General features: G+C 37.8%; 2 protein-coding genes across 3 annotated transcripts; one reads left to right on the plus strand and one right to left on the minus strand.

Annotated features, from left to right (window-relative positions):
- Positions 1–1,539: 1,539 nt before the first annotated feature.
- Positions 1,540–17,918, plus strand: zranb1b (zinc finger, RAN-binding domain containing 1b). Of its 2 annotated transcripts, none has more exons than XM_048190986.1 (10): positions 1,540–1,917; positions 4,429–5,390; positions 6,464–6,651; positions 6,749–6,902; positions 8,934–9,005; positions 9,448–9,640; positions 10,489–10,609; positions 14,407–14,536; positions 15,527–15,756; positions 17,502–17,918. In XM_048190986.1, the coding sequence occupies exons 2-10, from the start codon at positions 4,544–4,546 to the stop codon at positions 17,718–17,720; spliced, it is 2,154 nt and encodes a 717-aa protein (XP_048046943.1). In that variant the 5' UTR covers positions 1,540–1,917; positions 4,429–4,543; the 3' UTR covers positions 17,721–17,918. The 2 variants fall into 2 exon arrangements, with proteins under 2 accessions (XP_048046943.1, XP_048046944.1); XM_048190987.1 differs by lacking the exon at positions 1,540–1,917 and adding an exon at positions 2,342–2,600.
- Positions 17,919–19,372: 1,454 nt separating this feature from the next.
- Positions 19,373–26,597, minus strand: psmc1a (proteasome 26S subunit, ATPase 1a). The gene is made up of 11 exons (XM_048190988.1): positions 26,460–26,597; positions 25,744–25,797; positions 25,329–25,425; positions 25,096–25,220; positions 24,002–24,187; positions 23,698–23,826; positions 22,593–22,689; positions 22,305–22,494; positions 21,126–21,277; positions 20,813–20,967; positions 19,373–20,174 (listed from the first exon to the last, which is right to left on the minus strand). The coding sequence occupies exons 1-11, from the start codon at positions 26,460–26,462 to the stop codon at positions 20,040–20,042; spliced, it is 1,323 nt and encodes a 440-aa protein (XP_048046945.1). The 5' UTR covers positions 26,463–26,597; the 3' UTR covers positions 19,373–20,039.
- Positions 26,598–26,650: the final 53 nt, after the last annotated feature.

Consider the following 26,650-nt stretch of genomic DNA (forward strand, 5'->3'; position numbering starts at 1 on the left):
CTCTAAATATGTTTAATTTGCATCCTTTCATGTAATTTGGTCTCTTTTTATTTTTATTTCTATTTTATGTTGTGGTTATTGTTTGTCTTGTATGTCTATTTTAGTAGTGTATTTTGTGTATCAACCCTGGCATAAACAGATGTTGTTGTATTGTATTGTTAATACTGAATTAAAAAAAAAAAAAAAAAAAAAAAAAAACTTCGCATCCTTCAAGCCACACTTTAGAACATGGCGAAACGGGGAAAAGTAAGAACGCAAAAGAAGTCGGTATCCGCTGAGAACGTCTTTCAGTCTGCCTTTGCGGTCGAGTTTTGTGTTGGGACGCGCCTCTAGAAGTTCGACGACATTGACTCCAAACACCATTGGTTCTCGCGTGTCACGTGACCGACGCGTTGTGAATGATTTTTGAGAAATATTAGGCTTGTTCGAGATGCATCGGCGCTGCGCAGCCCGATCGGCGTATGACATCAAAGTACCGCGAGAATGATTGGGGAGCATTCAACTCCTTATGCTTTTGAATTCGCTCTCGCGGTACTTTGATGTCATTCGCCGATCGGTCTGCGCAGCGCCGATGCATCTCGAACAAGCCTATTATCAGGCAATAATGACTTAAATTTAAAAAGTATATTGTCATAATTGTAAAGACAATTTGGAGGGGAAATAATTTTTAATGTTTAATAGTTATGAAAATAATGTTACATTGTAAATATCCTATAGTATATAATGATATAATACATCTCATTGCTTTTCTCCTTTTTGATTCTGGGATGAATTTTGATCAAACGATCCTGTTGCAGTAGTTTATTGAAACCACTGGATGGCGACAAAGTTGCGCTTTACTACTGATGCAACACTAAATATTCTTCTTAATTGAAACATGATAGGCAGCTGAAAAAAAAGATGTAGTTTCACTGACCATGTCTAACCTAACCCTAACTAATATGAGACAGACTGAAGAAATGTCATAAACAGAAATAATCAGAAGATATTAAAAATGTAGGAATAATATCCTACTTTTTTTTTCTTTCTTTTTTTGGATTCAAAAGCTAACAGTCTTCACTTCATAAAACGAATACATTGATAATGACAAAAGCATCTACTAAATAAATTAGTAAAAGGAACTAACTATTCAGCTAAAACTGTGCACGCCATTTATTGTTTTAACATAAAAGAGCTACACGCAGAACTATCTAACGGCCCTGGAGCTGTATAGTCAACTCTTTTATTTTGTTTTCACTGACAAACTGCCCTTATGTCACTGCAGATGATGCTGCGGTAGATCTTTCTGAAACGATGACATCATCCCCCTGGTCTTGGCAGTGGAGCCGAACACACGAAACACACTCCATTTTGACTCCAATCCAGAGTGAAACCTAATATTCTATCCCTGTTATTCTTAGAGCCAACATGGCGGATCGAGAGCTACAGTTTCCCGATTGTTATTGCTTATGAAGGAAGTATGCCGTGAAGCCCTTTAACGAAAGAAATGCGCCCTCATTGGTTTTCACAGTGTTTACGGAGCGAGAGCCAATCATATGTCCCCGCTGATCCAGGTGATATCCCTCCTACCAGTATCTCCGGAGTAGGTTTATTTTGGTTTACCCCCGCTCCTGTACCGCCGCCATTAGAGCCAGTTAGTATTACAACGGCAACAGATATGGGAATTCCGGTGTTTAAAACCCTCTAAAATCTGCTTTGATCCGAAGATCGCGGTGGTGTTTGGGGTTTCAGAGGAAGGGAGAGAAATAACATGGGTGTTCGGCCGCAGAATCGCTCTGCTGTCGCGGTAGATTGTCGGTGCTGAGCTGGATTTGGACCCGATCGGATTGGGTTTCGGTAGGACAGGCGTTCGGTTTGCAGAAGGGCGAACTCTGGAACGGTAGTGTTTGCAAACTGAAGTGTGAAGGGGGAAAACAGGTAAGGGCCTTTATTTCTGTTTGGGAGGGGGGGTGAGAGAAAAATCACAGTAACAGTATATGCAACAGGGCAAATTCATACATATTATTTTTTAGTTTTCTAATGCTCGCGTATAATTTATAGAAATATTTATTTATTTATTTTATGTTTATTTCTTTTTAAGGAAGTGAAAATGTCAATGGACAGTGTACAGTCTGAGTTGAAGTAGCTCTAGCTCTATGTGTTTACTTACAGTGCAGATACAAACACTAGAGCTCTTTTATGGTGTTGTTATAGTTCGGGTAAAATCGACACCTTGGTGTGGAATTCCGAAGCGAGCCGAAAGTGTTTACAATGTATCAGCGCAGAGTTTGTACTGGATACATTTGAGCTGTATACATTTGAACTTGATACATTGTAGCGGCGGAAATGCTTCTCGCATTCCATTTTCATCGCCCGTTATAGAAAAACTCCTCTCACCGTTATAGCCAGGTTTCCTGTCGTGTAATAAGAGGTGTTTCAAAACCTACAGCCTATCTAAATAGCATTTTTGCGGTTTCAGTATTGCGTCCAGCATTTTGACAGCTCACTATCCAATCTGACAGATGCTGACCCTTCGAAACATTGAACCTACAACCAGTAGGCTTGTTGTTGTGAACTTTTAAATGTTTGTTGTTTTGACAAAATGTAGGGCATAGCAAAATGTAAGTCAAAAGCGGAAAATACCGTAGTTGTTGTACTTGTATGATGTTAATACCATGTTTTTTTGACATGCGCCATGGTAATATTCTTTGACTTGCCAAGTAAATTCTGTGGTATGTATATGTGAATCATTCAGTACCATTACCATCTTCATAACATCACTGTACCATGTTACCACCATAGTACAAATTTGTCAGGGAAATCTAGGCCATCATGAAAAAATGGTCTCTTTTTTTAAACAAATGTTAATAACCAAAATCTAGTCCAATAACCAAATGAGAGTGTAGGAATGTAGGTCAAAGGATGTGACCGTTTGCCCCAGTGAGCTGGATTCATCTCTGTCGTAGCCCACCTGTTTGGACTGTCAGGAATAATCCAGAGTCGTGAACAACTTTCCGCTCTAAAAAGCCTTTCAGAATAAATGTATTGTGCTCGTTTTTATTACAGCAGCAAATGAAAAGATTAAGGTCGTTCAGGTTGAGGGAGAAAGGTGTGATTGAAAAGACAAAATAAAGAGATTTGTGTGTGTTACTATATAAAGAGACATGGAGAAAAGCACAGAATGTACATGCACTGTCACTTGTGTCATCATGATTTATGCTGATACCAATGTTTATTTTGTCAGTCATCTGCATCGTTTGTATCACTTTTAAATGTTGTCATCATTATTTGAATTAAGTGAATGGAAGCTTATAATAGTCAAAGTCTATCAAAAAAAGGAGTAGTACAAACTGCAAATGCAAAAAGCTACTGGATCGTACTTATGTGATTATCATATTCATATACCATGATCTTTACCTAGTACTTCCAAAAATTTAAGACAACGTTGAAAATCTGGGATTCATGATTTTGACAAATTTTTAACAAAGAAAGGCTAAATATAAAAATATCCTGTACTATTTCTGGGTCGCTAATCAAATTTAAGCAAAATTGTGACATCGACCATGTAACTCGTTTGTTCTAAAGGTTCACTGAAGCACAAGATGCTCTTGGAACACTCTCAATTCTAAACTTGTGGATTAAATCAAATTAAAGCAAAAGTGGACAAACCAAATTTATTTCTGCAATAACAAAGCTGAATCTTCAACATCATTACTTCGTTCTTCAGTGTCACATGATCGTTCAGAAATCATGCTAATATGATGATTTTCTGCTCAAGAAACATTTCTTCTTATTATCAGTGAAACAGTTGTGCTGCTTAATATTTTTGTTGAAACATAATTTTTGTTTTTGTAACTTTTTTCATTGTCACTTTTGATCAATTTAATGCGTCCTTGTTGAATAAAAGTATTAATTTCTTTCCAAAAAAATCTTCATGGCCATAAATTATATAGCATACAGTCAAACCAAAAATTATTCAGATGTTTTTTAATATTTTTGGTATATTTTTCTAGTGGCTGCAGCACACTATAGTTCATTTATGTAAGTGAGGATAGCAAAATAAAGTAAACTGTGACATATTATACCATATATTACCTAAAATTCTTCATACAGCGGACTACCAGTAAAATTGATAAAAATTTGGAACCAAAAGTTATTCAGAAACTTTGACCTGACCAAGTGTTATCTGAAATAAGTACGATAATTTTTTTCTGACACAGTTTAACTCTGAGATCTTGTCATATTTTATTAAACTATAGTGAATAAACTGTATTAATGAATGAAATGTTCAAGTTGTCTAAATAAATTTTGGTTTGACTGTATATATTGCTGATAATTGCTGCTGATCTTTTGTAGCCCACTTTATATCAAATCTTTTCTTATTGTTGTCAATCAGCATATTTCCTTTCCCAGCAAGAACTAATCTTTGCCTGTCTGTGATTATCGCAGGAGAAACTGGAGGCTCTGTGACCGTGAGCGAGTGAAAGCAGGTGAAGAACGGAGGACCGGCGGGCGGGAGGGAGGGAGGGGGGGCGATCAGCTGTGTTGACTGGCGTGAGCGAGGATGACAGATTTTGGCTTGAAGTGGAGCTGCGAGTACTGCACCTACGAGAACTGGCCGTCCGCCATCAAATGCACCATGTGTCGGGCCCAAAGGCACAACGCGCCCATCATCACTGAGGAACCCTTCAAGAGCAGCTCCAGCCTGGACCCCCAGCTCTGCACCACCCAGGGGGGCTCCACTCTGCTCATCTGCCCCGACTCCAGCGCTCGACCTCGGGTACGGATCGTAGATGAGCTGCCCGAGACCAGCAGCAAATGGTCCTGCCACATGTGCACCTACCTAAACTGGCCTCGCGCTATCCGCTGCACGCAGTGCCTCAGTCAGAGGCAGCAGGGCTCAAAACAGGGTCCGCTCAGTCCGTCGGAAGCCCCCCAGACTTCGGACTCTGGGTCCAGACCCTCCCCGGTCACCTCGGACCCCTGCGAGGAGTATAACGACCGGAATCGGCTCAACATGCACCCACAGCGTTGGCCATGCTCAGCTTGCACCTACGAGAACTGGCCAAGGAGTCTCAGGTGTGTGGTGTGTGACCACCCTAAACCCAGCAGTACGCCCGAGGCGCCCCAGCAAGATTCAGAGGCGGAGAGCGCCACGTCCCTGTCGATAGTAAACGAGCAGGAGCGGGATAACTTAAGGACAGCGGGGGGAGGTGGGGTGAGCGGGGGTCTCCGGGGCAGGCAGAGGAAACTCTCTCCCCCTGCTTGTAAAGGGCAAGCGGAGGTGAAGATCGAGCTGGCGTCGGGAGCGGTGGGCAGCGATAATGAGCAGGAGGCAGACTTTAAAAAACTCAAACAGATCCGGAACAGGATGCGGAGAAGCGACTGGCTCTTCCTGAATGCCTGCGCTGGTGAGAATTGAGCACCATTAGTGCCAGATACAGTTTCCCCAAAATGTATTTAGCCACATTTTAAAAATGTCTGAATGTCATTGCATTAGATTGAGTGTCTATATCTGCACTCAAATGCTGCATGATGTTTTCTCTTTACTCTTTTCTTTATCATTTTTGCTCAGTGTTCAATCAGCTGGCGTTTTGGTGATTTTTAGAGAACGTGTGAAGTCAGTAGCACTATAAGAATTAGTAAATGTTGAAATTAACATTAACTAAGGTTAATTGATGTTCTAGTCTAGAAGTATTAGTATTAGATGCTCTAGTTTAGAAGTATGTTCATTATTAGTTGATGTTAACTAATGTACTTTACTAGTGTTGACAAATGAGATCTTATATAAAGTGTTACAGGATTTATGAAGTGTGACTTAAAGGGATAGTTCACGAAAAAATGTCATCATTTACTCACCCCCAATTATTCTGAACCTGTATGAATTTTTTTTCTTCTGTTGAACACAAAAGAAGATATTTTGAAGAATGTCGGTAACCAAACAGTTGATGAGCTCCCCTGACTTCCATAGTATGGGAAAAAAAATGCTATGGAAGTCAATGGGGCCCATCAACAGATATTTTTTCAAAATATCTTCTTTTGTGTTCAGCAGAACAAAGATATTCATACAGGTTTGGAACAACTTGAGGATGAGTAAATGATGACAGAAGTTTCATTTTTGGGTGAACTATCCTTTTAACTGTGATGTGAAGTGGAAATTAAAAGGCTAAATCTTTTGATATCAGCTGATATCAAACCTTTATTTTCATCTCTAAGCCGGTGGGAGACGGTTTGTATGCACATGGTTTGATGCAAACTGACAGATTTTTTTCTCTCGTGGGCTCTGTTACTTTAGAAACACTTCTGTTAGCTATCTGTTCTCTTGCACTAGAGTAGATCATTGATCTCTAAATCATTGTCTTCTGGGAAATTCCTGTTGATCCTATAGATCCGATGGGAATTGAATCTGAAATTCATACTGCAACATGAAAGAGTTGTGAAAGTGAAAATCAACTCACTCATATGTAACGCACACTTTCATCAGGTGTAGTCGAGGGAGATCTGGCGGCTGTGGAGGCGTACAAGTCATCAGGCGGTGATATTGCACGTCAGCTGACCGCAGACGAGGTGCGGATTCTCAACCGCCCGTCTGCGTTTGATGCTGGTTTCACTCTGGTGCATCTGGCCATCCGTTTCCAAAGACAGGACATGCTTGCAGTGCTCCTCACAGAGGTCAGAGTTTTACATGCATAGGCTATGTGGGGGTCAAGGGAGTTCAGCTTACAATGTGACATTATAAAATTGCTGATTGTTTGTGAATGAATTTCAGGTGTCTCAGCAGACGGCAAAGTGTATACCGGCTCTGGTGTGTCCAGAGTTGACAGAACAGATCCGCAGAGAGGTGGCGGCAGCACTTCACAGGCGTAAAGGAGAATTCCCCTGTTACTTCTTCACTGACCTTGTCACCTTCACATTACCAGCAGGTGATCAATCACAATTTATAAATAAAGAGTTAACCTCCTGCCCTGGGATTTTAACCTCCTGCCTAAAAGTCTTAGAGTATCTGATTCTAACAGTACTTAAGTATTTTACTCATACTAAATATAGTCTCAAAAATGCATTACTTCTCCTCAGCACCCAAGAGAAATACCAGTGTAAACAAGAAACAGAGCAATCACGTTTATTATGTACATCAAAATAAAACTGAACATCTCAATATTGCAATAAATCAAGGTCAACAGCCTCTCTTAAACGTCTACAAACACTCAAGTCTCATTTAAGCTCGAGTGCTCAAAAAGGACATATGTAAACAATTTCTTTAAAAAGGTCTCTCAATGAAATAATGTTAAGTAAAATGAAATAGTGAAAGGCTACTTGCACTGGATATGCTGGTTTCGTTCTCATCACCAGCTGCAGTCATGTCCTCATCTGTCCTCATCTCATGTATGAAACACCTGGGATTTCACAACTACCTGCTTATGTACATTCATGTAAAGTAGCCATGTTGACAAGTTTGGGTGAGTAAGGGCAAAACGCACAGGATATAGTACCCTTAATGCCCTGTAGATTGTGATATCCCTTCGTTTGTTGCAGAAATATACTGCTGCAGAAAAAATTATGTCATGCAAAATCAGAGATGGGCTTCCTCCGAAATCGCATACTCTCTTAAAGGATTAGTTTACTTTCAAATGAAAATTAGCCCAAGCTTTACTCACCCTCAAGCCATCCTAGGTGTATATGACTTTCTTCTTTCTGAACACAATCTGAGGTATATTAATAAATATCCTGACGCATCCGAGCTTTATAATGGCAGTGAGCGAGACCGATGAGTATGAAGCTGAAGAAAGTGCCTCCATCCACATCCATCCATCATAATCATGTACTCCACACGGCTCCAGGGGGTTAATAAAGGCCTTCTGAAGTGAAGAGATGTGTTTGTGTAAAAAAATATATCCATATTTAACAAGTTAAATATCTAGCTTCCGCCAGACCGCCTTCAATATTCAACTTGCGAAGAAAGCGTAATGCCTCTCGCAGTTCAAAACGCTTATGTTACGTCCTATGCCTTCCCTGTTCAACTTACAGAAAAAGCTCAACTGACGTGACGCCAGTTCCGTTTTTTTCGTAGGTTGAATACGGAAGGCAGTCTGGCTTCATAAGGCCTTTTAACCCCCCAGAGCCGTGTGGGGTACGTTTATAATGGATGATTGTGGATGGAGGCACTTTCTTCAGCTTCAGACGCGTTGGTCTCGCTAACTGCCATTATATATAGCTCGGATGCGTGCTTTATAATGGCACAAATGAAGATCTTTTTGATGAAATCTGAGAGCTTTCTGTCCCTCCATTGACAGCCTACACAACTATCATTTGACGCTTAAAAAAAAGTTCATTAAGGGATCGTAAAAAAACGAATTCATATGAATTGAATGGTTTAATCCAACAGAAGCTGAACTGAATCTGATTGACATGCGAGAACAAACCTCGTGCGCAAGCTCAAACGTACTGTGTAACACAAGAATGAACCTCAATGGTTATTGCACGTCAAGCAAACATGCTTGAGCTTCGGTTTACCACACCTGATGTGAGTTGATGAATGTTTATATGTGAATAATAGCCTAAATTCAATCTGTTCATCATATAAAACAATCATGTCTCTTCAGAAAATTTGGACTAAACTGCTCAATTCATATGGATTAGCTTTACGATCTCTTTATGAACCTTTTGATGTGTCAGAGTGGTAGTTGCATAGCTGTCAAGGGAGGAAAGCTCTCAGATTTCATTATGAACGAAAGTCTTACGGGTTGGGAACAACATGAGGCTGAGTAATTTAATGATAGAATTTTCATTTTTTGGGTGACCAAACCACACAGCAACAGCAACTGATTACATTTACTCAAAAACTTTACACCACTGCTTGAAAGGAAAACTATTTAAAAGTATGTTCAAAAGTGAATGTCCCATTTAACAGATAGTAGGGTTGTATCTGAAAAAGTTTTTTTTTTTTTCACCCAAAGATATTGAAGACCTTCCTCCAAATGTTCAAGAAAAACTGTTCGATGAGGTCCTGGATCGAGATGTACAAAAAGGTGACTTTTTTTTTTTTTAGCATTTATTTTATACTTTAAACCAAAAAATAATGGGCAGCACATTAAAACTTGAGTTTTACATGTGTTGCTCAAATGTAAATCTAGATCACTACTTCTCAACTAGTTTTACTTGAGGACCGTGTCTTGAAATTCAGTGATTGTAAACTCTGGTCTGCACAATGTTGGCCGTGTTTGCAATTGTCTAGCTAACGATGGCATAAATTTGATTTATTTATTTATTTATTTGCATTTTAGTATTGTTCCAGATCAGAAAAAGACCTGCATCCTGTTTTTGGGTCGCAACCCACCAGTTGAGAAGAAACTGATCTAGAAAATCTATTTCCGTTCCATCCCTAAAGAGCAGCAGGCAGCTAGCAGAAATAAAATGTATCACTGGGTGTGCAAAGAAACGGGTTGAGAAACTGATTTATTCTGTGTTCAGAGCTGGAAGAGGAGTCTCCCATCATTAACTGGTCTATGGACACACGTCTGGACAGCCGGCTGTATGCTCTGTGGAACCGGACCGCGGGAGATTGCCTTCTGGATTCAGTGTTACAGGCCACATGGGGAATTTACGACAAAGACTCTGTCCTTAGGAAAAGCCTCAACGATAGCTTACACGACTGCTCTCACTGGTAAGACAGGAAATTAGTAGGCTGGGTTCATGTTAAACGTTCAGTAAACGATTTCTGAGAAACACTGTTGGTATTTTAAATCAACCCAAACAAACAAACCCCTCCCTTCATTGCTCCACCCTTCAAAATGGATGTCTCTTTATCATAGCTGAAGTGAAGCAAATGAATGTTTCATAAGAAATAAAGTGAAGATGACGAACAAACGACAAGTAAGAACAAAAAATTAACATACAGTACACAAACGTATATACAAGGATGAGTTTGTTGTTAGTCGCCAGCAGCACACCAGCTCCAGACAAACATGTCTTAGATCTGTGTAACATTGCAAAACCAGTGTAACTTCTGTATGGAGCAGAAACAACACAACCTCTGAGTCTATTTTCAGGCCTTCCAGCTAAGGTCTCTCCAGCACTGGAAAGCTTTTCTAATATTACAACGGGTCTTAAAGCTCTTGCCTGATCATAACCATAAATATTCCTCTGACCTTTTCTCTTTTGTAATGTCTCTCAGCCATCTCTCTTTCTACAGTCTTTCTTCAAATCTCCCTCTTGCTCACTCTCTCTCCTCCCCCATTATGAGTGAATACGCCTCCTACTGCTGATTGGCTACAAGTGTGTTGTGTGTTCTCGTTCCGATCCACTTTCAACAGCATTTCTCAGAAGTCGCTTACTGCACCTTTAACTACCCAGACCACACTAGTAGTGTTTTGCATGGGCAGCATCATGCATATTTTCATCAGCAAATCTTGTCATTGTTGTAATCCTTGTTTAATTTCAATTGTGTTTATATAAATAGGTGTAATATAGATACACCTATATACACAGATATAATGTGTGTGTATTTTTTAGGTTTTATACACGCTGGAAAGAGTGGGAATCCTGGTATTCCCAAAGCTTTGGTTTGCATTTCTCTCTGCGGGAGGAGCAGTGGCAGGAGGACTGGGCGTTTATACTATCATTAGCTAGTCAGGTAAGCAACCAGATTTACAGTGGCTGATAGATTCAGGGAAAACATTAATATTTCACCACCTACTGAGATACCTGCAGTTGACTCATACAGAAACACGCACATACAGACCAAGAGGATGAGGGTCAGACAGATGTTTGAACATTATGTACAGCGTTGTTTCTATTAGTTGGTAATTTCCGTACAGATTTTTGGACGGTTTTATTGTGCTTAAAGTCAGCGTGAAATCAAAACTCACCCTGTTTACATTGGTAAGACACATTTGTGGTCTTATTGTGAACGATTCAGCAGTGCATGTTATTCTGAAGGAACAGAAAGTTTTTCTTCATAAGCTTTCATCAAGATGTTAGAACTCACTACAGCTCTAAACAGTTTTTCTTTTTGGCTGCTTAAAGTGGATCATTAAATATCCTTTTTCGCTGGGAATATGTCAAATAGTGGTGGGATGTGAATGGAGATGGGCATTTTTCAAAAATATTGTATTTTATTATTTGGGCTCCTAAAAACAAACAAAGAAATATTTGATTGATTGATATAAACTTGACAAGTTTGTAATTAGGCAATATACACAACAAGCTTACATCATAACTTGAGGTTATCTTTTAGTTGAAAACATTAAACAATGTGTAGAAACAAAAAATATACAGAACAAAGTCATTTAAAGGTGCAGTAAGCAATTTTTGAAAAACACTGTTGAAAAGTGGATCAGACCAAGCAACAAAACACACTTGTAGCCAATCAGCAGTAAGTGGCGTATACACTCATGATTTGGGAGGAGAGAGAGCTCAGTGCACAAGACCGACATTAGCAGAACAACTATAGAAAAAGGGAGATGATAGAGAAAATACAAAAGAGGAAAAGGCCAGGGGAATATAACTTTAAAAAGGAGGGTTACAATCAAGCAAGAGATAGGACGTGTGTTAATATCAGAGAAGCTTTCCAGCGCCGGAGAGATCTGAGCGGGAAGGCCTGAAAATGGACGCAGAGGTTGATTTGTTTCTTCTCGATACGTGAGTAATGTTGGTTTTGCTGTGTTTTTACAGAACTAAGATATGCTGTCTTTTGCTTGAATATACTCATGTGTCATCTTCGCTTGTTTGTTCATTTGCATTATTATTATTATAAGCCTAGAATGTCTAAACCTCCTCCACCGCCCGTTTCAAGCATCGACTCCCAAAGTGTGTCCGAAAAGTGAGATAACATACTCCTAATAGGTTTTTTTTCTCTTGGTTCACATTTTAGTGATCGCTATAACTCCTTAATCTTGTCACATTTGTAATTAGTTCCATGGATTATCATGTTATGTAGGGAGCTGTTCATGAAAAATAGTTTTTTTTTTTGGGATGGAAGGGACTTTGCCATCAAAGGAGTAGAGGAGCTGAATAACAATTTGACATTCGACCTGAATTATCATAGTAACACCAATTGCTTTCACTTATTGATGTCATACCTTCGGGTGGCAGGCACAGCAGATAGTCGTTGCCTGTGTTGCATAGCGTGTACATGAATGTGGGGGCAGAGGCTCCAAGATAGGGGTGTGATCCTTTTGGGTCGGGGTGTGTTTGATTTCAAATATTAACAATGTTTACCAGAAATCCCTTACTGCACCTTTAAGCTCAAGCAGAGTGAATTAAAAAAAAATGCTAATAAAGCAGACTGCACCAATCATCGTACAGAACATACAGGGGTTGGACAATGAAACTGAAACACCTTGATTTAGACCACAGTAATTTACTAGTATGGTGTAGGGCCTCATTTTGCAGCCAATACGGCATCTGTTCATCTTGGGAATGACAGATAAAAGTCCTGCGCAGTGGCCAGAGGGATTTTGAGCCATTCCTCTTCCTGAACAGTGGCCAGGTCACTATGTGATACTAGTGGTGGAAAATATTTTCTTACTTGCACCTCCAAAATACCCCGTCTTTAGATCTGGTGACTCTGCAGGCCATGGGAGATGAACTTCTCTTTCATGTTCATCAAACCATTCTGTCACAAGTCTTGCTGTGTGTATTGGTGCATTATCACGCTGATACATGGCACCCCCTTCAGGGTACAATGTTTGAACCATTAGGTGCAGCACATGGTTCTCCAGAATGGTTTGGTAGTCCTTGGCAGTAACACGTCCATCAAGTGCAGTAGGGAATGCCATGATATTGCAGCTCAAAATATCACTGATTCACTCCTGTGCTTCACTCTGTGCAGCAACAGTCCCGGGTGTTAAGACTCTTCGGGGTTCCTCCACACTGTAACTCACACAGATGTGGAAAAGTGAAGGTGGACTCATCAGAGAACAATACATGTTTCACATTGTCCACAGCCCAAGATTTGCACTGTTGGCACAATTGAAACTGACATTTGGCATTGGCACGTTACCAAAGGTGTGGCTATAGCAGCCTGACCATGAATGTTGACTCTGTGGAGCTCCTGACAAACAGTTTTGGTGGAAACAGGAGAGTCGAGGTGCGCATTTAATTCTGCAGTGAGTTTGGCAGCTATGGTTTTATATTTTTTGGATACAATCTGGGTTAGTACCTGGACATCCCTTTTAGACAGCTTCCTCTTGAGTCCTCAGTTACTCCTGTTGGATGTGGTTTGTCCTACATGATGGTATGCTGACATTATCCTGAATACCACAGCTCTTGATACACCACAAAGACTTGCTGTCATGGTCACAGATAAGCCAGCAAGACACGCACCAACAATTTGTCCTCTTTTGAACTCTGATATGTCTCCCATTATGTTGTGTGGATTGCAATATTTATGTTCAGATGTGATATTACTCTGCTAATTGATCCTTCACACCCTGCTCTTATTGATGGAATTTAAAATCGGTGAAGATTGGCCACCAGGCCGGTGTGAATCCTCCATGAATCTTATCCTTGGCCAGTGTTTCAGTTTCCTATATGCATATATATATATATATACACTTTAGTCAGCACTTTAGTCAGCATATAGTTATCATGTTTATATTGTTTCACATGTTCATGTTGAGAAAAACAAGAATATCTGCATGCTCGGGTGAAAGTGGCACTTTAGTCTGATAAGACGTTGCAGGGACACAAAGATAACAACGTGCTAAGTGAAGTTTCTTACAGCACTTTGTTTTCTGTTCTTAAACCGTCTCCCTCAACGAAACTTAAAGGAAGCATGTCTTGATCATTTTGCTATCAGCTAAGTTCTTTTCTCGGTACATCTACACTTTCCTGTAGTCGTGAATGCAGTGATGGACAACTGTCCTTCCTCATTCAACTGGTCAGTAAATTTGGTTTTGGGTGTTTGGATTTCATATGATTTCTCATTGTGGTGATGATATTATGATAGCTCAGTTTCACCCAACAGTGTTTGCACACGTTAATTCATTTGATCATAAGAGTAAGATCACTTATTAAGATCATTTTAATCAAAGTAAAACTTCGCTAGAGGCAGACAACAACATTCTGTGATCAAATACAATCTGGTTTACATGCTCCACAGCGCCACCCAATGCATGTAGTAATAACTGTGAGTTTTAGGTTGCATGCTTAGGATGTGTCATGGATTCACTGCATTTACGGCCAGCAACACAACATGTAGCAAAATTCGAATAGTATTTTTATTTTTCTAATAATTATTACAAATCGAATATTTGACTATTTGTGCACACCCCTAGTTGCAAACGCTGTTTCATGTTGAATTATTTTTTTTCGTAATTCATAATGAGGATTGAGGTTTCCCTAGTAAATCGGAAAAACTGTTTTACCATTTTATTGTTGTTATACTCTTTCTCTCTCTCTCTGTATTCTTGTTTCTTCTGTCTGTAGCCGGGTGCGAGTTTAGAGCAGACGCATGTGTTTGTTTTGGCACACATCCTTCGGAGGCCCATCATAGTGTACGGTGTGAAATATTACAAGAGCTTCAGAGGAGAGACGCTGGGATACACACGTTTTCAGGGTGAGCTGCCTTTAAGTACGCTACACTAATGTGTAGATATTTCATGCAGTTTGCTCTGTTTTCAATAGCTATTTCTCATATCTATGACCAATATAATGCCAATTTAAACTTTCTGGTTATCAAAGAATCCTGAAAAAAAAAAAAAAAATGTATTAAGCAGCACAACTGTTTTCAACATTGATAATAAGAAGAAATGTTTCTTAAGCAGCAAATCAGTGTATTAGAATGATTTCTGAAGAATCATGTGACACTGAAGACTGGAGTAATGATGCTGAAAATTCAGCTTTGATCACAGGAACAAATTACATTTTAAAATAAATTCAGATAGAAAAGTTATTTTAAATTGTAATGTAATTTCACAATGTTACTGTTTTTACTGCATGTTTGATATAATGCAGCAAATGAATGCAGCTTTTGTGAGCATAAGAGACTTCTTTCAAAAACATGAAAAAATCTAAGTGACTTTTGTATAGTGGATATATATATATATATATATATATATATATATATATATATATATATATATATATATATATATATATATAATTATTATAATAAATGTTTATAATAATGGTGTCAATATTAACTTTACTGTTTTTATGAAGGATTTTTATTTGTCAAACTAATACAAACAAATCTAAATCTAAAAATTCTACAAATGGCTGAATCTCATCTAAATAATTGACTTGTTGAGGTGTTGTTTTAGTTATAAAGAATCTGTCACTGTACGTGTCTAAAGATTATATTAATTTTATCAGTGTTCACACTAATGAGTGTAAGCTCATTAGCATTATTCTGTGGGCTGTTTGACTGTGTCGACCAAGAATTGTGTGATCTATTATATCTGCAGCTGGCAGGCTGTTATTGCTACTATAATGATAAAACTACCAGCAGAAACAATCAACACTCTGCTGACTTCAAACAGAGTGTTGGTGTTTGGGGTCAGTCACACAGAGTTTCTGTAATTACTATTTGCTTTGGCTGTTGTAGGTGTATACCTGCCTCTGTTATGGGAGCAAAGTTTCTGCTGGAAGAGTCCTATCGCCCTGGGTTACACGCGCGGACACTTTTCTGCTTTGGTTGCCATGGAGAACGATGGCTACGATAATCGTGGTGCTGGTGCTAACCTGAACACAGACGATGATGTCACTGTCACTTTTCTGCCGTTGGTTGACAGCGAGCGAAAACTGTTGCACATCCACTTCCTGTCTGCACAGGAGGTGAGAACAGCTCTGCTGACACGAAAACGCTCTGTAGATCATGAATATTTAAGAGGTGTTAAGGCCTGTTTGCTCTATGTCTGAATTTTCAGTATGGGGAAAAAAAATACAAAAAGATGTTGTTGTTTTTAATGGGTTTCCCTTTACGTATTTATATATGTTTATCATAACTTGCAGTTTGTTACCTTGATGTTTTAATTCCATTAGTATATAAAACTAGCAAAGCGCCTTGCATAAACCATTGTAATTATTACAAAGTTATATTATTAGACTTATATTACATCTTGTAAAAGCTTTGCAAACAGCCTAATCGGATTCAAATTGTGTGTGTATATATATATACATATATACCCCGTGATTTTGAACATATTTAGTTGATCCCGGAACAACATTCCTGTCAGAAAATTAGTCCTAACCCTGTCCCCACCCCTAAACCTAACCCTACCCATAACTTATCCCTAAAACTAGAGGGAAATGAGAGGTGAATAACATATGTAGAAGTGCCTAAATTTGATATAAACTTTAAAGGATTAGTTCACTTTCAAATGAAAATTAGCCCAAACTTTACTCACCCTCAAGCCATCCTTCTTCTGATGAACACAATCGGAGATATATTAATAAATATCCTGACGCATCCGAGGTTTATAATGGCAGTGAGCAAGACCAATTAGTATGAGCTGAAGAAAGTGCCTCCATCCACATTCATCCATCATAAATGTGTACTCAACACGGCTCAGGGGGGTTAATAAAGGCCTTCTGAAGTGAAGCGATGAGTTTGTTTATAATATCCATATTATACACAGACAAGAAAATATCCATATTTAAACAAGTTATGAAGTAAAATATCTAGCTTCCACCAGACCACCTTCTGTATTCAAGTTGCGAAGAAAGTGTAAACTGCTGTTGTGTCAGTTACACTTTTTCCATAAGTTGAATAGGGATGTAGCATAAGCGAGTAAGAGTTTTACACTTTCTTTGTACGTTGAATACGGAAGGCGGTCTGGCGGAAGCTAGATATTTTACTTCATAACTTGTTAAATATGGATATATGCTTATATAACGCTTCACTTCAGAAGGCCTCTATTAACCCTCTGGAGCCGTGTGGAGTACACGTTTATGATGGATGTGGATGGAGGCATTTTCTTCAGCTCATACTCATTGGTCCAGTTCACTGCCATTATAAAGCTTGGATTCCTCAGGATATTTATTAATATTTCTCAGATTATGTTCATCAGAAAAAAGAAAGTCATATACACCTAGGATGGCTTGAGGGTGAGTAAAGCTTGAGCTCATTTTCATTTGAAAGTGAACTAATCCTTTAAACTTGTCCCTCAAATCTGATTGGTTGACTGGAATGGAATGTTGTTCCAGGATCAACATTGATGGTTTTGGCACAGTTTGCTTGTTTTGACTCTTATTAGTAGAATGTTTTCTTTACAGCATCATAGGTAATGTAGTTTTTATACCACAAATTCCACTGTCAAACATGATTATTTTAAAAATAAGTTGTAATAATGTGGGCTGATGGCTTCAATTTAAGCAAATACCATCGATTAACATTAACAGCCTCATAGCTCACTGTTTATAAGTTAATATCAGTTTCCCTATGAAAAAAAAAAAATGAATGGCATTCTTACTTCTGGAACCTGACTGTTGCACTCTTATTTGGAACCTGTTTAAAAGCTGGCATTGTGATTGGCTAATATACCTTGACAAGCTCTCTGGTTACTGTGTGTGTCCATCAGATGGGGACAGAGGAGCAGCAGGAGCGGATGTTGAGGCAGTGGATGGACTGCTGCGTTACGGAGAGTGGGGTTTTGGTGGCCATGCAGAAGAGCTCGAGGAGGCGGAACCACCCGCTTGTCACTCAAATGGTGGAGAAGTGGCTGGACGGTTATCGGCAGCTTGCCGCTTGTCCAACTCTTTCTGATGGAGAGGAAGAAGAGGAGGACGAAGACGAGTAAACGAACGAACGAACAGTTGGCATCACTTGACACTACAACATGGCCCTCTTGCGTTCCCCCACATACGGAAACACACAAACACACACCTTTATAGCCCCGACCGAGCGACAAACCCGAGGTTTCCTTTTCGGTTTTTGTCACTAATACGGCAAATAATTTGGGTTTGTTGCAAAATAAAGGAATGCAATCATGATTGTATTTGTCTTTACAGAGTATGTTCTTTGCTTTTGTTTGTGTTTTGTTTTTAATTTGCCATTGCAATGCTTGTAGTGATTTAAGAAAAAAGAAGTGGAAGGAATAGGAAAGAAAATTGCAGCAATTTAAGCACCCTTTTTAAAATGTCTGGTTCTGTTTGTAATGGAACCGACACAGATGTCTACTTCTATTTGTGTAGCTTGACTCTAGACTGAGATTACTAAAACATAATTCACTACACATTTGAAAACAAGCGTTATATATATATGAATCACACGCACGACTGTCACGATTGCTTTTCTAAATAAAGCTGTCGGTTCTCCGTTCCTCACCCGATCATTACGAGGAGAACGCAAGTGGACATTTTAACTCGATTTCTAACAGATTTTCTGTATTTATCTGGATAATAGTTTGTGAGCCATAGAAATGAATGCTTTTCCACACACATCTTGTCGTCCCATCTTTGAACTGCACTGCAAACGTGAACGCTGCGAGGAAAAAGACGACTGACGTGTCAGTTTACTGTGTCCGTTGGATGAGATTTCATGCCCTTTTCACAAGGGAACATTATTTCAGCTCTTCTTTAAATGTGGTCCGTTCACTCTTTCAGTTGTGTATTCGTGTGTGACGTTTGTCTTTTGTGAAATGTCTGGCCACAGGTTTTCAGTGCACATTTTTCCACTCGTTTTCCAAACCTCCATCATCAAAGACTTGATGTAGACCAAAGTGAACATTAAGAGAGATCTGTGGAGTGTTTTTGCAGTGCTGATATAACCGGTTAACTGGATTTGTTTTCCCGTTCTCATTTCATCACCTTGTGTATTTGTGTCCAGTCCTTCTCACATCTTGCATCCTCATGTTTCATTTTCTTTTTTAAATTATGTGATAGTTCTGCTACACTATGGTATATTTGATATATAAGGTGGAGACCAAACTTGGTGATATTGAAGACCTAAGTGTTTTGAATGTCCAACTATGAAACTATTATAAAACTTTGAAACAAAACAAAGAGTCTGATTTCCTACATAAAAACCACACATGCTTAACCATAATTAGATGCTCATTTGCAGCTACTTGTTTTTATTTAAAGATGTTGCAATAGCAAATTCATATATACTTGCTATTTAAGTACAAAAAATATGACTATGTAATATAGTGCATATATTTAGCCAAATGCTCCTCTCTAGAGTCGATTTTTCTAGTTAAACCAACAAGTGTTGGTCATTGAATGGCTTTCCTGAAGTAAATGTAATGTCGAGTGACATTGTTTACAAGCTGTTTTATTGGCGTCTTTCTGTTGTTGAAACACAGTGATTATCTGAGACAGGATACATTTCAGTAAGTTCCACTGTATCTTTCAACATACCTTCTGATGTTTATTAATGTTTATTTCAAACTATAAATAGTAAAGAGAAGAAGAGGTTATGGCAAACAAGACCTATATGTAACGTCAAAACAACGGTTTGAATTTTTTATTAGATCTGCACATCGTGCTCACACAGAAACATTCAGTAGCACAGAAATGTATTGTGAACACTGTTCAGTGATTTATCAATAAAATAGCTTAGAAACTGAAAAGTTCTAGCATATATTTCTTAGCAACTAATACCCACAGCTTCACTATTAGAGACGCTGCCAGGTAGAATCCATTCACATGCAATGGCTCTCCATTACTAACGCTTTCATATAAATGTAATCTTTACTGTGCTACTTTATTTGGATGATTTAGAACAAGCAGAAATCTGAGAAATATGACAACCCAAAGACAAAAGAACTAATAAAAATATTATGTTATGTAGGAGGAGCAGTTGCCTTGTGGGCAGCGCTGTGTCATATACCATAGCTGTGCACAGGTCAACCCACGTCCGAGTCTCAGCTCGAGGTTCAGGCTTATTTGTTCATTAATAACATAATCAGCGAGTAGTCGATATATTAATCACATAAATGTCGACTTAAAAAAGTAGTTCAACCCTAGGAAATGACAGCTGGATCTCTGGATCTAACCATGAGACAATGAGTTCAGTAAAGGCTTAGTGAACTGAAATATTTAATTGGCATTGAGCACAAATGAAAACAGAGGGTTACATCAGGAATAAATGTTAATATCAAAAGGATAATGACATTTTACAGGTAAAGCCCCTCTGGTGTTCCCTCCTGCTTCTTGTACAGGACGTTCTCTTTTGACTTCTTGAAGTCTTCATTAGTAACTTTCATTCTCCGTTCCCTCAGAGCCATCAGCCCTGCCTCTGTGCAAATGGCCTGGAAGAAAAACACATTAAATCACTATTAAGTACAACAGAGTGCATATACAAATTTGTTCACAATTATTGGTGGCCTTTGTTTAAGTTGTACTGTAGTTCATATTTTAAGCACATTTTAAACCTAAACTAAAATGTGTAAATTCGTCGGACAAGGCATCTTTTTCTGCATTCCCTGTGTCCTGTGCCTAATTCCATACTATTTAGTAGGCGAAAAACAGTATGTAAGACAAGTATTATGCACGTATTCATTAAGCAGTAGGTAAAAAGTACGCGAATGACTTACTACTTCCGCCACGATTCTGAAGTGCACATTCGATGGACACTTTAATATCCCATGAGGCCATGGGAGAGGATTTGTGGATGGCAGTGAAGAGACAACTGGCGCCGTAGGTCACATGACAGTGACAATATGGCAGATATAGTCACTGTCATGCCGAATTTCATTCATACTACACACATTCATATACTATATAGAGCATACTTTTTAATGGTTGCAAACCAAGTTTCAAACCAAATCTAGTACTTACAACAGAGTATGCTGTTTCGGATACAGCAATTGTTTTTGCATGTAATCTAACTCCAAAAGAAATAAAGATTATGCATCTTTTATTTAATTAAAAAAGCCTTTGATGTTACCTTGATGTCAGCACCGGAGAGGTCCTCTTTAGCCAGGATGAGGTCATCCAAAGTCACGTCATCTGCTACTGTCATCCTGCTGGTGTGGATCTGAAAGATTCTGCGCTTGGTCTTCTCATCCGGCAGCGGGAACTCAATTTTACGATCAATTCTACCTGTGGAATCACACAAAGGGGACACTTACTCTTAGTATACAAAGTAATGTAGTTATGTGCACTTTAAAACATTTTGTCTCTGGCCAGTGAGTCCACTTTGATTTAATTAGCATGTGAAACCCTCAGCAGAAATAAACATGGTAAGCTGACTCATTCACCTGGTCTAATGAGAGCCGGGTCAAGTGTCTCTATCCTATTAGTAGCCATGATGACTTTAACGTCTCCGCGGGAGTCAAATCCATCCAGTTGGTTTAGCAGCTCCAACATTGTTCTCTGGATCTCCCGCTCTCCTCCAGAATTAGACTCATACCTGCAGTGCAGAAGAACAACAGCAAATATCAGTGTTCATACGGACAGTCTAATCTGTACCTGAGATACACACATGTGGTCATGCATGAGTTTTCTATTCAATAGTATGTTCTATATAAATATAATAAATAAATAAATACATAGATGTCAGGGTCAGATGCAAAATCTACCAACAGCCTCGTCAAAGGATAATGCAAATTTTCTGATCTTAATATTTTTTTTTTATAAAATAAAATATATATTTTTTTTATAAAATTTTATATTTTATTATATTTAATATTTAATATTATTATATATTATTATTATATTATTATATAATATTATTATATATTATAATTATTAATATATTATTTAATATTTTTTGTGAATAAGTGAATGATGTGTAAATAAGAGTACATTTAAATATAATAAAATTCGATGTCAAATAAACTTTGAACTTTCTATTCATCAAAGTATCCTGAAAAAAAGTATCACGGTTTCCACAAAACAATATTAAGCAGCAACTTTTTTTAACATTGATGATAAGCAATGTTTCTTTAGCAGCAAATCAGAATAATTTCTGAAGGAGCATGTGACACTAAAGACTGGAGTAATGATGCTGAAAATCAACTTTGACATCACAGGAATAAATTACATTTAAAAATATTTTTCAAATAAAGAACAACTATTTAAATTTGTAATAATATTTCATAAAAGTACTGTTTTTGCTGTATTTTGATCCAATAAATGCAGCCTTGGTGACCATAAGAGACTTCATATAAATAGTCTGCCAGGTCTTCTTAGGTAAATGGGAAACTTACTTAAAGTGGTTATTTCACATTATTAAGCAAGACACAGTTCTCATGCTATATGTGGAGGAAACAAAAAAACTTTCTGAACATGAAAAGCATGAAATGGTGCATAAAATGGTATGAAATGGTATATAAAGCTAGCCAATATGATGCATAAAATTGCATGAAATGGTATATAAATCAAGCCAATATGAAAAACAATGCCTAAAACGTGAGCTTCAAAATCCCTAGACTCACCTTTTTGTGCCAATAGCATCGATCTCGTCTATGAAAACGATTGACGGAGCGTGTTCCTCAGCCACTCTGAAGAGCTCTCGTACAAGTTTGGGACCATCGCCCAGGTATTTCTGAATAAGCTCTGAGCCCACCACTCTCAGGAAGGTGGCAGACGTCTGGTTTGCCACTGCTTTTGCCAGAAGAGTCTTGCCTGCACACCCAGAATATGTAATGTCAACATTTTAAGAAACAAGTTAAGAAAACCATCACATGAATGCGATATTGGGTTTTGAGACCCATCAGACTGACCTGTTCCCGGTGCACCGTACAGAATGACCCCTTTAGGTGGCTTTATTCCCATCTCTTCATAATACTCTGGATGTGTGAGGGGAAGCTCCACGGACTCCTATAATGTCAAACATGCCATGAAAATAATTTTGATTTCATGTAATTTGCTGATTTATGTTCCAAATGTTCTTCTGCACGATTTATAGACTGTCTACTTCAGATTTGTTTTTGCTGACATAATCAAGTTCATGTGGGCAGAGATAAATTGGCAATTAAAAAACATAATACTTTTTGAAATGCACTTTGAAATGAAAAGCTAATAAGAACTTTAGAAAAAGTGTTGACTTGGCTTGAACATAGTCTATATGTTTCTCTATTAAAAAACTACCTGCGACAGAATCCTTAAATATTACAATTAAAGATGAGATTATTGAAACATCAGAGGAGAAATATTAAGGAATGATTTTAGATTCTCAGTTAAATTTTAAAAGTCATGTTAAAAAGATACATAAAACAATTATTAGTTTTAATGCTTATAGCAGGGGTATTCAAATAAAGTTCCAAGAGGTCTAGTCTCTATATTTCCTTCCCAGTGGAAGTCCACACAATACTTAGTATTGTATGACAGATTCTCGTTTCCTGCAGTGTTTTAGTGAAAGTATCTATTTTGCTGCTCACAATGTTTCTGCTGCTGTTGTTAAAATAACTGTGTCATCTGCAGCTCTTAATGTGGTGCTTTAGCGGGGGAGAGAAGCAACGCGCGGAATGAAAAGAGCTTGAATGAAGCATGTTTAGCTCTAGATAAAAATATAACGCTGAAAGATCACTACCATTAACGACCCTGAGCACTAGTGGTGTGAACCGCTCCATTGTTTTGATGTTCTGATCACTTTAAACTGTAGAAATGGTAAAATGGCGAAATTACTTCCTGCAGTCCGGATTTGAAAACCCCTGGTTTATAAAGGACCTTCTAGGGAGGAGTGTTGCAAATTAGCTCTCACTATAAGCACTATGATACTTGCATTGGATGGCTATTGTTTCAGTTTTATCTATGTACATCATATCTGTCCCTATTCAAATAAACCATAAATAAATAATCCATTGTATGGCAAGTCTGATCGGTTACCTTGATTTCTTGAATCTGGTTGTCCAGACCTCCAATGTCTGCGTACGTCTCCTGTGGGGCCTTTTCTACTTTCATTACAGTCACCAGAGGGTCCGTGTCATCCATCAGCACCCCGATTACTGCATGAACCTGCAAACATTCACATCACTTAAATTTAATTATGAAACTAATACAATGAATGCATAATAACTATATGGCATAATAAAAATTTAGTCTAATAAAACTAAGTAAATAAGTCAATATTAATGCCTATTTATCTTCCAGTTTCTAAAGGTCTTCAGTAATTTTAAAGACTTTCACTAACCTTGTGGTTCAGTAGCACAGAGCAGCCGGGCTCAAGAAGGTCTTTATCTACAAATGACAGAATGCTGACATAATGTTCAGAGCCCACTGAAGTCGACACAATGGCATGATTATCGTCAATGATCTCCTCCAGAGTTCCCACTGACATGGGCGTCCCTCTGAGATCATCCACTTTAGATCTCTCCTCCTATAAAACAAAACATTATGTTTTGGGCTGGGCATGATTTTTATCTTGATTTGTTTATAGACTTAAAGGGTTAGTTCACCCAAAAATTAAAATTCTGTCATCATGTCCAAATACAAAATAAATTAAGATATTTTTAATGAAATCTGAGAAATTTCTGTCCCTCTATTACAAGTCTATTGACCCAAAAATGCTTTAAAATGTTAAAGAGATCGCAGAATGAATCCATATGAATTGGGCAGTTTAATCCAAGTATTCTCAAGAGACATGATCATTTTTTGAACAATGTTTACTGCATTCAAATTTGGTCACGGAAGCTCAAGCATGAAAATCAATGACATTCATTCTTGTGTATTACGCAGCACATTTGAGATTCCGCAAGAACCAATGACATTTGTTCTCACGCGTCAAGCAAGTACAGTTGAGCTTCTATTTATGTTCGCTAATCAATGTTTTTATGTAAAGTTTTATTTTTATTCATTGTTTTTTTCATAAAAGCCAAAATTCAATCTGTTCATCATATAAAACTATTGTGTGTCTTCAGAAGACTTGAAATAAACCGCTCAATTCATATGGATTTATTTTATGATTTCTTTTTGAATCAAGTTTGGGGTGAATAAACTTTCAATTGAGGGACAGAAATTTCTCAGATTTCTTCTTCATATGTGTTCCAAAGATGAACAAGTCTTATAGATTTGGAACGACATGAGGGTGAGTAAATGATGACAGAATTTTCATTTTTGAGTGAACCATCACTTTAAGATCTTTCATTAAATATTGAATTCTACTTTGTAATGCCCATTTGGGCCAAATTATGGTTCTTTTGGTTAAAAAAATATACTAAATATAATGGGAAAAAATATTATTTTATATATATAATGAAATAAGACACAATAAAAGTCGTGTTGCACCTCCTGTTTCTCCTCCAAAGGTTTCATCTGCTCCTGGTTCCTGATGAACTCCTCCTCCATCAGCAGATAGTCTTTAATTCTCTCTTGTTTGAGGAGTTTCAGTCTGCACTGTGTGTGTGGAGTGACTGAGGAAAACATGACAGTGACACCTCATGATTTTTTTGAATCACTATTATTCATTTATAAACTTCTCATGATCAGGTTTGGTCAAGGTATAACAATGTTTATTTTACCCAAAGGGAGTTTGCTAGCAGCATCCGGTCCCTTCACTTTCTTCTTCTTTTTCCCAACTCTTGTAGGAATGGGAGGCTCATATTTCTTTTTCTTATCCTAAAATTAAATGCACAGAAATTAATAATCAGCAGGCAATTCCTGCTGTTTTAATGCTGCATTCACGTCGTGCTGTCGGAAATTTGATAATTCCCACTTCTGAAGTCATGATTACGAGCTCATCGCTTTCAAGTTTCGAAAATTGGGAGGGCGTTCATGTGCAATTTTTACCAAGGAAACTCGTATTTACAATAATTCCTAGAGCACATGAAGGCAGCATAAATTACTACATTTCTCCAAGACAAATCTCTTCAGATTCTTTTCATGTTGTTTTTATGAACCACTTAATAGTAGTGAGAATATCTGTGAAATATTCACCTTGTCATCCTTCTTCCCTCCACCAGGTCCTTGTCCTCCACTCTGACTTTGACCCTGTGAAATAAAACACTCATTTAATTTACAATCATCTACAATGACTATATTTGGCCTACTTTAGATAGATAGATAGATAGATAGAACGATAGAACGATAGATAGATAGATAGATAGATAGATAGATAGATAGATAGATAGATAGATAGATAGATAGATAGATAGATAGAACGATAGAACGATAGAACGATAGATAGATAGATAGATAGATAGATAGATAGAACGATAGATAGATAGATAGATAGATAGATAGATAGATAGATAGATAGATAGATAGATAGATAGATAGATAGATAGATAGATAGATAGATAGATAGATGGCTGTGTGGCATAAATTTATTATCCTTAGCTTTACGCTGAATTACTTCAATTTTACCTTAATACCAGTAAGTTACCAATGTATAATGATATGTAAATATAATAACAAGAACAACCTGACATTGTTAATCGTATATTTATTCTCTTTTTAAATAATACATAGATTACATTAGCTACACTAAAAGCTAACTTCCCTGCTTTACTAACTAACAAGCACTCCAATTGAGACAAATGCCCAAAAGTTGTAAATATGTATGTATAATTCATTTCTAGACCATAAATACAAATATATTAAAGTTTAAATAAACAATTTAAAAAGAAAAGAAGTGAAATTTGCTGGCTCACCATTGTCGTTTGACGTCTGTTTCTTCTCCTGCACTAGTAGATCAAGCTAAATGTGTCCTCTTCGCCACCTTCTGGAGAGGAGGGCACATTGACCTAGGTCCTCTGTACTTGTTGTTCGTGATGTCACATACGGGATCGAATTAGTTTATATTGTTTATAATTATTTATCTAGTTGGTTATTAATCAGCTGC

Source organism: Megalobrama amblycephala, linkage group LG5 (assembly GCF_018812025.1).
Source record: "Megalobrama amblycephala isolate DHTTF-2021 linkage group LG5, ASM1881202v1, whole genome shotgun sequence".
Classification (NCBI taxonomy): domain Eukaryota; kingdom Metazoa; phylum Chordata; class Actinopteri; order Cypriniformes; family Xenocyprididae; genus Megalobrama; species Megalobrama amblycephala.

Excerpts from the sequence above, each read along its gene's own strand:
- zranb1b (XM_048190986.1), top strand. The coding sequence starts at position 4,544 with ATGACAGATTTTGGCTTGAAGTGGAGCTGCGAGTACTGCACCTACGAG. Across the intron at positions 5,391-6,463 it reads CTTCCTGAATGCCTGCGCTG|GTGTAGTCGAGGGAGATCTG; the intron begins GTGAGAATTGAG and ends CACTTTCATCAG. Across the intron at positions 6,903-8,933 it reads CACCTTCACATTACCAGCAG|ATATTGAAGACCTTCCTCCA; the intron begins GTGATCAATCAC and ends TTTCACCCAAAG.
- psmc1a (XM_048190988.1), bottom strand. Across the intron at positions 25,426-25,743 it reads GAGGGAAGAAGGATGACAAG|GATAAGAAAAAGAAATATGA; the intron begins GTGAATATTTCA and ends ATTTAATTTTAG. Across the intron at positions 20,968-21,125 it reads CCCGGCTCTCATTAGACCAG|GTAGAATTGATCGTAAAATT; the intron begins GTGAATGAGTCA and ends GTGATTCCACAG.